Source organism: Panthera tigris, chromosome A2 (genome assembly GCF_018350195.1).
Source record: "Panthera tigris isolate Pti1 chromosome A2, P.tigris_Pti1_mat1.1, whole genome shotgun sequence".
NCBI lineage: Eukaryota > Metazoa > Chordata > Mammalia > Carnivora > Felidae > Panthera > Panthera tigris.
This window is the reverse complement of record NC_056661.1, coordinates 69,629,620-69,641,728: the sequence shown is the minus strand read 5'-3', so window position 1 is coordinate 69,641,728 and position 12,109 is coordinate 69,629,620. Positions and strand designations below refer to the sequence as shown.

Here is a 12,109-nt window from a genome sequence, read left to right as displayed (position 1 = left end):
ATTGTAATATATTATTTTTAGCATATTTTAGATATTTGGAGTATCATAATATGTGAATTTTTTAATTTTGTTAAGTTTATTTATTTATTTTGAGAAAGACAGACAGTGAAGGGGGGAGCAAAGAGAGAGAGAGGGAGAGAGAGACTCTCAAGCAGGCTCTGTGCTGATGTGGGTCTTGAAACCACAAAACCGTGAGATCATGACCTGAGCCAAAACCAGGAGTTGGGCACTTAACCAACTGAGCCACCCAGGTGTCCCCATACTGTGTGAATTTTTAAAAACAGATTGTCTTTAGTTTACTTTTCAATGAATTGGTCATGCCCATGTATGTAGGGAAATAGAAAGCTAGAAAAATTACAGGCAAATAGATGTTTTCCTATGTTTTCTTCTTCCCTTTTAAGAAATTTAAAGAAATAAAAAGTCATTGTGGAGGGTGGATCTCCCTCTGATGCATGGTCTCCCCCAACCCTCTGCTTTCTACACTTCAAGATGTATCAACTTACCTTTCCTTGTGTCTTTTTGTCCAGTCGTCTTAACAATATGCAGATGACTTTCTACTGACAAAGGTTTTCTTCCTTCTATTTTCAGTGTACAGAGGCCAAAAAACATTGCTGGTATTTTGAAGGACTCTATCCAACATATTATATGTAAGTATTTGCATTTTTCTGTTGGTTTGATCTTGTGGTCACATCTTTCTCTGGGAATTATTTCTTTAATAGGTAATAGGACAGCTTATAGGATGGGGAACAGTCAGTTTGGGGAGGTCTTCACCCTTGGTTTCACATGCCTCTGCTCATGATTGTGCAGGTGACTTCCCTAAGGACATTCGGCCTGCTCCAACCACTTACTTTGAAGACAGCATGAAATACCATGTGCTTTGTTCTGTGATGCATGTGGGCTCATACACGATTGGACAAGAGGGGCAAGGTGTCTGAGCAGGGCCAGAGTCATGTTGGTTTAGACAAATTTTCCGAGGTAAAGGGAGCAGTGGGAGTAGAATTTTGAACTTGAGCTGGATAGGGAAAAAGTCCTTAGCTCAGCTGCTGGACTATGTGTGCGTGTACGTGTGTGTGTGTGTGTGTGTGTGTGTTGACAATGAATGCAAAGATCACCTGGCCTGTCCCCCGCTCTCCCCGCCCCAGACAGGTACAGTCAGCCTTTCATGGCTCTTGGCTTCAAGCAGGATATGTTTCTTCCTATGCCCTGGGTGCCTGCTGGTGTTATTCTAATTAAAGCATTGTTGTCTTTTACCCTGTTGTTTTTAAGGGTTTTTTTACACGTCTGCTGAGTTAGCCACATACTATGCTGAGCTACCTGCCTACATGGTCAGACTAACTCTCAAGGTTATCAGTTATTATTTTTATTGTATTTTGCAGTTCCATAGGTTTTGAGAGGAATGCCCCAAACCATTTTTTCCCCAAACTCTGTTATTTTTGGTATTGAATTTTATAAAACATGATAATTTTCAGTAACATATGTAATCATAGCAGAAACACTATATATTTTAGTGTATAGGGAGATTGGACAGGAAATAATAATAGTAGCAAAGAGTGTTATTTGTTAATTGGCCAATAGGTACCTTTTTATTACCTGCCATTTTGGGGTGAGTTTCTGATCTTGAAGAGACAAATACAGGAGGAGGAAGGTTGCCCACCTGTGAATGGGGACATGTTGACAAGCAGGAGTCCTCAATGCCCAACGTTGCAGGGCTTCTGGCAGAAAGCCTCTGCAGCTGCAAAAAGACAAAGCCCGCTTGGAAAAATCAAGCAGCAGCCTAAGGACTTTAATTAGAGTTGTCAGCTTGAATAAAAATGGTTATGGGATGGCATGGAGGTAAAATATTTAGATTCTTAGAACAGTGGATATTCCTTGGGAAGCCCAGTTCCTTGATTCTGCTCCGTATGCAAGATATGGGACGTCTTCCTATGTGTTCTTCCTTGAAAACGAATCTTTCTCAAAGTGTTCCGTAGATCAGCTGAGGAGCCATTTCTTGTTTTTTTACAGGTTGGGAGTTGGAGGTCGTTGCCGTTCTTGTATTTATTTGTTTGTTTGTTCCTTTATTCATTTCCTTATTCACTCCATAGTTGGAAGGTGTTTTGTACTGACAGAATACAGAGATAAGCCTTGTTCTTGTCTTTAGTGCGGTGGGTCTGCTGGTTTGGATCCTCTCATGTGTGGGGGCTCTAAAAATTGGAAAGTAAAGTCACTCAATTATTAGAACACTGAGGCTCAATATAAAACATAGTAATAGTAACACTGAGAATTTACTATAGCCTAGACATTGTCCTCTGCCCTTTCCATAAATTAATGTCACTTAATCCCACAGCCACTTGAAAACTCCAGCCATACCCACTAGTCTTGCCTGTGATCTCTGTTCCCACTGCCTTCATGTGAATCCATACCTGCGTTAATGCTCTTCTGAACCATTGCATATACTTTCTTTTTTAGCCAGCTTTAGTGAGATATAATTGACATATAACATGGTATAAACGTAAGGTGTACAACGTGATTTGATATACTTACATATTGCAAAATGATTACCACCATTGCTTTCGTGAACACCTCCGTTTTGTCCCATAATCGCTATTTCTTTCTCATGGTGAGAACACTTAAATTGACTCTCTTAGCAACTTTCAAGCATATAATGTAGTATTGTTAACTATAATCACTGTGCTGTTCATGACATCCCCAGAAATTATTCATATGATGACTGGAAATTTTTACTCTTTGACTCATACCTCATTTCCCCCACCCCCAGTCTCTGACAACCACCATTCTACTCTCTTATGATGAATTTGGCTTTCTGGATTCCACAAATAAGAGATCATATGCTATTTGTCTTTCTCTGACTTATTTCACTTACCATAATGCCCTCAAGGTACATCCATGTTGTTGAAAATGGCAGAACTTCCCTCTTTCTTTGGGGTGAACTATATTTCACTTTATGTATACACTGCATCTTCTTTATGTATTAATCTGTTGATGGTCATTTAGATTGCTTCTAGATCTTAGCTATTGTGAATAATGCTGCAGTGAACATGGGAGTGCAGATGCCTCTTCGAGATGCTGTTTCATTTCCTTTGCATACTTAACCAGAAGTAGGATTCCTGGATCATGTGTTGTAATTTTATTTTTAATTTTCTGAGGATTCTCCATACTGTTTTCCATAATGGCTGGACCGATGTCTAATCCCAGCAATGCACAGGGTTCTGTGTCCTCACTGACACTTGTTGTCTCTTATCTTTTTGCTGGTAGCCATTTTAACAGGTGTGAGGTGATACCTGTGTATGGTTTTGATTTGCATTTCCTTGATGATGAGTAACGTTAAGCACATTTTCATGTACTTGTTGGCCATTTGTTTATCTTCTTTGGGAAACTGTTCATTTCTGCCCATTTTTATTTTATTTTATTTTATTTTATTTTATTTTATTTTATTTTATTTTATTTTAATTTAATTTTATTTTACTTTATTTAGTTAATGTTTGTTTATTTTTGAGAGCGAGAGAGACAGAGCGTGAACAGGGGAGGGGCAGAGAGAGAGAGAGAGGGAGACACAGAATCCGAAGCAGGCTCCAGGCTCTAAACTGTCAGCACAGAGCACGACACGGGGCTCAAACCCATGAATCATGAGGTCATGACCTGAGCCGAAGTTGGACTCTTAACCAGCTGAACCACTCAGACGCCCCTGCCTGTTTTTAATTGGATTATTATTATTGTTATTTTCCCCCATTGAGTTGTACAAGTTCCTTGTATATTGTGGACATTCACCCCTCATCTGACAAGTGGTTTACACATATTTTCTCCCATTCCATAGATTGCCTTTCATTTTGTTGATTGTTTCTTTTACTGTGTATAGCTTTTTAGTTTGACGCAGTATAGAGCCCTTTTACTGATGTTTGCTTTTGTTGTTTGTGCTTTTGGTGTCATATCCAAAAAAATCTTTGTCAAGACCAGTGTCGAGGTGCTTCTTCCCTATATTTTCTTTTAGGATTTTTGGCATATCAGGTGTTATAAGTGTTTGATCCATTCCAAGTTAATTTTTGTGAGTGGTGTGAGACAGAGGTCTGGTTTTATTGTCTTGTATGCATTTTTCTAGTTTTCCCAGAACTATTTGTTGAAGAGACTGTTCTTTCCCCATTGAGTGTTGGCCCCCTTGTCGAATGTTCACTGATGATATATGGAAGGGTTTATGTCTGGGCTCTCTATTCTGTTCTGTTGGTCAATGTATGTATTTTTATGCTCATACCATTTTAGGATTTGTTTTTTCTATTTCTGGGGAAAATGCCCTTGGAATTTTGATAGGGATTGCATTGAATATGTAGATAGATTTCTATCTTTTTTCAGTCTCTTCTCTCATCAAGGAAGGTCTCACGTCTTTCTAAATTACTGAGATTTTCTTTCACTTCCCTGCCTAAAAACATCAGGAACAAAGCCCAAATTCTTAGCCACCTTTAAACCATAGCTTTCTAAGATATTGCCTGGTTTTATCTCCTTTATTAAGAGTCCCGGGGCACCTGGGTGGCTCAGTCAGTTAAGCGTCTCACTTCGGCTCAGGTCATGATCTCACGGTCCGTGAGTTCGAGCCCCGCGTCGGGCTCTGTGCTGGCAGCTCAGAGCCTGGAGCCTGTTTCAGATTCTGTGTCTCCCTCTCTCTCTGACCCTCCCCCGTTCATGCTCTGTCTCTCTCTGTCTCAAAAATAAAATAAACATTAAAAAAAAATTAAAAAAAAAAAGAGTCCCATGAGGGCAAGGACCAGGAGTTTTGAATATTTGAACAACCAGTGCCTAAGATAGTGCCTGGCACACAGCAGACACCCCCAAATGTTGAGTGGGTGCATTTCCTTCCAGTCCCCACCATCAGGCCAGCACTGACTTCTGCAAGCCAGTTCTCTGGCTGGCAGGCTCTTCGCTGTCTGGAAAGCCTTCCTTCAGAATTCCTTCCTTCTTCCTCATTTTGGCTCTGATATAAAATCTTTGAGAGTCTTCACACAGTCTTGTGTGCCCTGTGAGGGCTCCCAGGATGGGCCACAACCTGTACATTTATTTAACCCCACTGGTTGCCACAGTGCATGATACTGGCTGTTTACTTTCATCTTGGCACAGTTTATTTCCTGCCTGTTGATTCTCCTGTTTTTATTTCCCCTGTTGTGGCACCTTTTCCTTAATCATAGACTTTAAGTGCTCCAGGGTCCAGAAGATCAGGGTGCAAATATTTGTTCTATAACTTTCTTTTAAATTGAGGTGAAATTCACATAGCAAAATGAACCATTTTGAAGTGAACAATTCAGCAGCATGTAGTATATTCACAATATTGTGAAGTCACTGCCTTTCTCCAGATCCACACATTACAGTCACTCCACTATTATATAGTGGCCCTTTGACCTTCTCAGTTAGCTTCTTCTTGAAATGCAGACATGAGTGTTGACCTGGCTGTATAGCATGGGCCTGTGTATGGTCAGCACTGAAATCATACACAAATATATACACACCCAAGGCCAGCTTGCATCTCCTCTGTGTGTGTATACAAGGTTGTTTCTTCTACCAACTGAGCTTGCCACTTCATTGCACCAGCAAGGTATTTGACACAGGTAAGATTTCTTCCCTACTTTCCATCAAGTTGGGGTGATGGTGCATTTTTATCCAAGAGGAGTGAGGAGAAGTGGCTTGGATAAATTCTACTCCATCCACATTTATGCTGCTTAAGGATAGATTTGCTACAAGCCAGATGCTAGGCACAGAAAGAGCACAACCCCAATTAGAAGCACTTGGGCCTTTGGGAGACATGGGGAGTACGGTGTTCCCCAGAGCCAACTGGATCCATCATGGTTTCCATGGTGTTGGCACAGATGGTGGTGCAGGTTAAGGTGGCTTATGGCCAGCTTGAGCTTGCCTTCACAGGGGGCCTGAATGTCAAGAGCCAACATCCAGGCTGTGCCGTGCGGTCTCTCCACTGGATAACCAGACCTGCCTCTCGTTTAGTGTGCAAGGTACGGCTCGAGGGGCTGAGATGGCTGCATTCCGTTCATTCCATCCACAGACATGTGTGGAGCGTCTGCCAGCATGTCTGTTGCTGGGATACAGCGGTGTAGGGCCGGGATGGTGCCTGTGCCCCAGGGAGCCGCAGTATAATCATGCGTGGCTGAGCAGTTCTTTTTGAAGCACCTTTAATATTCAATCTAAAACCCATGAATTGTAACAGATCTCACTTAAAAAAATACATTCCTGGTATCTTCTACCTTTCATTTCTTCTGGGTAGAGTGCTTTGTATGAAATTCTTCAAAGTACGTAATTCCTTGACGATATGTAGACTCAAGATGGCGTCCTCTTATTCTGTGACAGGACTTTTTCCCCTGCAGAAAATATATTCCAAACAACACCTCTGTTTTGTGCTTACAATTTATCATGGACTGCATTAGGGAGAGGACATTTAGTTTGCGAACTTGTTTTAGAGATTTTACTTTTGCATTTGAAATCTGATTGTGTTTATCTCACCAGAAATCCTATATGGCATCCCTACTTTCCCTGCCTCTCTGTGTGCTTCCGAATTTTATTCCAGCACTACAGTTACCAAGCTAACAGAGGCTATTTTTTTAAGTTAATTAGGTTTCCACTGTAGCTACCTAGACATACATCTGTCTCTCTCTGCCTCTCCCTTCAGTCAGTTTTTTAGTTTCTTGCACTTGTGTTTTTCTTAGTGCCTGTTGAGCCAGAAGTCTGCATACATAAACGTACAAACAAAACATTACCCTTGTTTTTGAAGAACAAGTCCCTTGGAAATCCGAACAGAGAAGCCACGCGTTTCAGACTTACTATTTTTTTTTTCTTTCCCCCTGCCCTTCACTCTACTACCTTTCTTTCTTGTCTACAGGCTGCCCTTCCAAAAGCCTTTAATTAAAATGTGCGTCTTTTCCTACTTTGGTTCAGGGCTTCCTTGTGGGTCCTCCTGGCAACAGGAGCTATTTTGAGCCACTCAAAATAGCTGGGTGGTCATGTGGACTCACCGAATCCAGTTCCTTTGCTTTCCGTCTCCACTTGAATTGTTCTTCTGTCGGGGGCTTGCTCACACAACCCTCCCCCCACCCCCACCCTCCCGCTTTGTCTACACAGCATAAAACACCATCAGAGCTGCAGGAGGCACGAGGTGGGAAGATAAGGGAAGGTCCTTGCCAAGAAGCATGTCCCGGGGTAGAGGCAGGCACAGGGCCACACACATCCAAAGGAGCACTCTTGTCCTCCCTATTTGTTTAGAGTCCAGAAAGTATGCAGTCAGAGGTGGCATTTGTCACAGAAGAGTCTAAATGCAGTGTCACATTCTGGAGCTTGCTTTGATGCCCAGGTAGCGGTAGGAGGCACTGAATTCCTTTTCGGGTGCCTGGGAGCTGGTGTCCTGTCTCAGGTAGTGTACCCTCTGCTCCTGAGGGTGCGGAAGGACAGTCATGCGGCACAGGAGAGCTAGTTCTGGGCCCTCCTGCTCTCACCAGCTGAGCAACCTGGCCGATCACTTGGCTTTAGGCCTTCTTTCTCCCGTTAGAAAGTAGCTGTGGTAATGGTAGCTACCACATTCAGTTGCAGTGAGGGTTGACACTGCTGTGCATGTTCATAATGTGTGTATCATCACTGATATGGCTTGGGGAGGGTCGGGGGTCTGTGTCCATAGATGACATCATGGGATCCCTGACTTCATATACAAGGATTGCTGCCCCAGAGGGACAGGAAGACTGGATGAGCTTGTCTCACTGTGAGACATGCTCTTGGTGACTCTCGGAAGGGCCCTTCCCAGCCTGGGTCCCATATCCAGAGGTTGGCACAGGGTGCCCTTGGTGCTGGATTGAATAGCATCATGGCCATAACAGCCCCTTCCTGGGCAGTTGCGGGGGAGGACCTCGCAGATCAGGAGCAGTGTCTCTCCTCTGTTCAAGCTCTTTCTGCTGAGATTTGCAGTCTGAGGCTTGTCCCGGAGACACTCTTGTCCTCAGTCGCCATCCATGGACAGACATGTATCTTCAAAACCAGAGGTGGGAGACAGCTTGCAAAGCAGAAGTAAGTGCAACATGTTCCATGGGCATGTAGATGGGTAGGTTTCCTAGGGTGGGGCCAGGGACCTCAGGGCCTCCTCCAAAGTGGACAGTGGTGTACGAGCCTCGCATGGATGGCTGGCAGTGCCTTACAGCCCCAGCTCACTGTACAATGGTCACCAGGATCCACGCATATTTCCATGTCTTCTTCAGACCAAGACAGAGTAGAGCGTGTCCCCGTGTTTTCCCACACTGTAGCTGACACAGGGTCCTCTACAATGTCAGGGGAATTGTGAGGGAATTAATGACAATACAAGGACTGAAAATAACAATAGCTGACATGTACTGAGCGCTTACTATGTGCAGTGACCTTTCTGAGCTTGGCATATGTGTGATCGCCTTCAGAAAGCTTTTGATAGTGGCCTCTCTTCCTTTAGCTCTGTTTCAGCTGAGGGATGTGTATCCTTCTCTGGTCCTTTGCTACCGTGTTCCATCATCAGACTTACTGTTGCCAAAGTAAAACATTGGTTGTCTCCTTCCTCCCTAACCTGGGAATCTTTTGAGGGTATGAGTTCTGTCTTGATGATTTCCATATCTCTGTGCTAACACAGGGCCTGACACAGAAGGTGTTTGGGGCACATTTAGTAACTGAAACAAATGGTAGGGGGTGGAGAAGGCAAGAGTGAATCACCATCAGTCTTTGGTGATGGAAAATGTTTTACGGACTGGAAGACAAGACCTTCTCTAGTCCTACTCTGCCATTAGGTTGCAGTGTTATTGTGGGCAAATCTGACTTTCCTGAGTCCCAGTTTCCTATGCTAGGTAATCTCGAAGGTCTCATCCTGCTTATTCTATGACACCTACTTATTCTATGGCTGTCTGTGCAGAGTAATTTACAGCATAGAGAATAAAAGGTGAATGACCGAGGAGGCTTATGTATTGTAGCAGAAACAGCATACCAATGTGGGATGGATTTCAGCTCAATAAGGGTCCACCCTTCCTGCCAAAGACAAAACAGCCACTTAATATTTTCTTTCAAAGCAATGAGTCATTTTTCTTCTGCAGGTCTTAGTATTGACACAACAGTAGGAAAAAGAGGTTAATCACACAGTCAGCCAGCGGGATGGATCTAGGCGCCTGTGACCACTTACTGTTTCAGATTCTGAGGTTCCTAAGATATCTTCCTAGGAGGTGCTGATCTGGAGCTTTGCGACAGTCATGTGTGTGAATGCTTATTCAGACAATGACTTTTTTTTTCATATGATTTTAAACAGGCCAGAGGAAGCTGGTCATTTACATGTGCATGTTTCCTGGTCTTTATGAATAGAAATGAATCTAGTAATCCCTTCTAGAAAATTGAGGGTAGGTTAAAAGTGAGTTGGGTAATCTTCACTAGACAACAATGATTTTGAAGCAAGATAACCTAGTGGCCCTCTGGATAGCTGGCAAGTGGGAAAGGTTTGACCCAAAGGTGGTCCTTGATTTATCTGTATTTTCATAGAATACTAAGAAAACCTCAAGACCATACTATCCAGTTTTACAAATGAAATAACTAGCAACAGGAGAGGTTAAGCCATTAACCTGGGTTTATGGCTTCTTTAGGGACCTTTTGCCAAGTGGTCACATCTGTGGCTGGAACAGAGGTGTAGAGTATTTGAATTCTAGATGTTTCTTTTACTCAGTTTAGTTTAGTTTATTTAAGTTTATTTATTTATTTATTCTGAGAGAGACAGAGAGAGTGATCGGGGGAGGGGCAGAGAGACAGAGGGAGACAGAGTCCCAAGCAGGCTCCACACCTGTCGAGCTCACGAACCTCAAGATCATGACCTGAGCCGAAACCACGAGCCGGATGCTTAACTGGCTGAGCCACCCAGACGCCACTTACTCACTGATTTTCGTTGTGGGTTCAGATGAAAGAGAATCTGGGGAAATTTCTCAGAAGTCACCTCCACTGAGACTCGAGGGAATCCACACCGCACCTAGCTCAAAGGAGAAAAGGAAAGGGAACAGTGTTTTGGTCAAATACATGGAAAGTGTTTTGGTCAAATACAAAAGATAGAATACATGAAAGAGAATTAATGAGTACATCACCAGGGTCATGCATTAATTCCTCTAACATGTATCGAGTCCCTGCTATTTCCACACCACTACTAAAGGGGCTGGAGAGTGAGTGGGAGGGACCATGGGACATAAAGATGAGGGAGCCAGGACCTGCCATCCCGGAATTCATGGTCAATAGCTTATCCAGCAGCAGCAGCATGTGCCCAGCACTGGGGAGCACTGGGTAGAGGTCATTCTTTCCAGTACTGCTCTTCCCTTGTGACCAGGCCTTTTCAGGCCCTGTTCCCAAGTCTCCCATTGGAGTGTCGAAACTTCTTTTAAAGTACTCACGTTACCCTGGTTTATTGTGTCTCTCTAGGTTTATTTCTCTGCTGTCAGTAATTAATGGTCTGAGTGCATGAAGTGTTATTTGCAGATGTCACATCTATATCCTAGAAACAGGATGTGGAGAGCCAGGACCAGGCCAGGCAGGGCCACCTTAGCTGCCTGCTAGACTTTTAGGTGCCAAGGTCACTTCCAGGGGCACTGAGACATTCCAGGGCCACCTCCGATCATTACTAGGCACTGGTGTGCACCACCCTCCCTATTGTGTTGTCAGACCCTGAGCCTGATGGAGTTTCCTCTCTGTGAGGTCAGCTGGACTCCATGTGCCCTGCTCTCCTCCCAGTAGCATTGGGAACTTGAGGGATGTGCAGAGTGGAAAGAAGTGTGGGGTGAGGGAGCAGGCATACCTCCTTCACCATGCAGTCCTCACCCGCCCCTTGCTGTTCTGCCATGATGAGGCAGCTGAGCACAGCCTTTACTTAGCAGCCTTGGGAGGGGGAGGTGTCTGGTCTAGTCTGGGGACAGATACTCTAAAGAATTTTTCTTCTTCCTCAGTTCTTATTGTTGGGCTTAGCAAGGAAGATTCTTGGTGGAAGTTGGCATTTTCTTGTCCTCAGAACAGGGAGAAAGATTTCCCTGATTATTCACCTTTCACATCTCTAGACTCCTGCTGTGGTCTGAATGTTTGTGTTACCCCAAAATTCATATGTTGAATCCTAAGCCCCCAAGGTGATGGTACTAGGAAGTCAAGCTTTTGGGAGGTGGTTAGGTCATGAAGGCTGAGCCCTCAGAATGCTTTTTATAAAAGAGGCTCTGAAGAGATTCCTTGTTCCTTCCACCGTTGAGGGAAAGCACAGCAAGGGGGCACCAGCTATGAACCAGAAAGAGGGCCCTCACGGGGCGCCTGGGTGGCTCAGTCGGTTAAGCGTCTGACTTCAACTCAGGTCATGATCTCACAGTTTGTGAGTTCGAGCCCCACGTCGGGCTCTGTGCTGACAGCTCAGAGCCTGGAGCCTGCTTCACATTCTGTGTCTCCCTCTCTCTCTGCCCCTTCCCTGCTCATGCTCTGTCTCTCTCTGTCTCAAAAATAAATAAACATTAAAAAAAAAATTAAAAAACAAAAAGAAAGAGGGCCCTCATGAGAACATGATCGTGATCATTGATCTTGGACTTGCCAGACTCCAGAACAGTGAGAATTAACTTTATGTTGTTTATTAGCTAGTGGTATTTTGTTATAGCAACCCAAATGAACACAGACAACCCTAAAATGCCTTATTTCTGTATATATTGGGTAATTTGATTTTTTGAGTTTACATATTGTATATAGTCCTCTGAATCCGTATACAAAACAACCTCATTATTTTTTATAATAGAGTATTCCCTGGGGAGTCACCGTAACCCACACATTTCCCTGTAATCATTGTATGTTCAGGTAGTGTCCATTCTGTTTTGTTTTGTTTTGTTTTGTTTTGTTTTTACTACTGAAGGTCCAAATTCCATTTCTAATTTTCTAAAATTTAACATGGTATTCATAAATAATTTTTAAAAATTTTTTAATGTTTATTTATTCTTGAGAGAGAGAGAAAGTCAGAGCATGAGTGGGGGAGGGGCAGAGAGAGAGGGAGACAGAATCTGAAGCAGGCTCTAGGCTCCGAGGTGTCAGCACAGAGCCTAATAATGTGGGGCTTAAACCGATGAACTGTGAGATC

The 12,109-nt window shown here is 43.5% G+C and overlaps 1 protein-coding gene and 1 long non-coding RNA gene across 3 annotated transcripts in view; one reads left to right on the top strand and one right to left on the bottom strand.

The window, feature by feature from the left end:
* VOPP1 (VOPP1 WW domain binding protein) overlaps window positions 1-12,109 on the top strand; it is a 110,415-nt gene that overhangs the window by 50,780 nt on the left and 47,526 nt on the right. Inside the window, exon 2 of the mRNA XM_007094800.2 lies at window positions 589-647. Within this exon, the coding sequence (XP_007094862.2) occupies window positions 589-647 (59 nt within the window). The remainder of the gene's footprint in view (window positions 1-588; window positions 648-12,109) is intronic.
* LOC122232960 lies at window positions 1,614-10,586 on the bottom strand. 2 transcript variants are annotated; one of them, XR_006210341.1, is made up of 3 exons: window positions 10,407-10,586; window positions 9,901-9,994; window positions 1,614-2,183 (listed from the first exon to the last, which is right to left on the bottom strand). It is a non-coding gene; the product is annotated as an uncharacterized LOC122232960 (long non-coding RNA). The 2 variants fall into 2 exon arrangements; XR_006210342.1 differs by having other exon boundaries at window positions 9,905-9,994.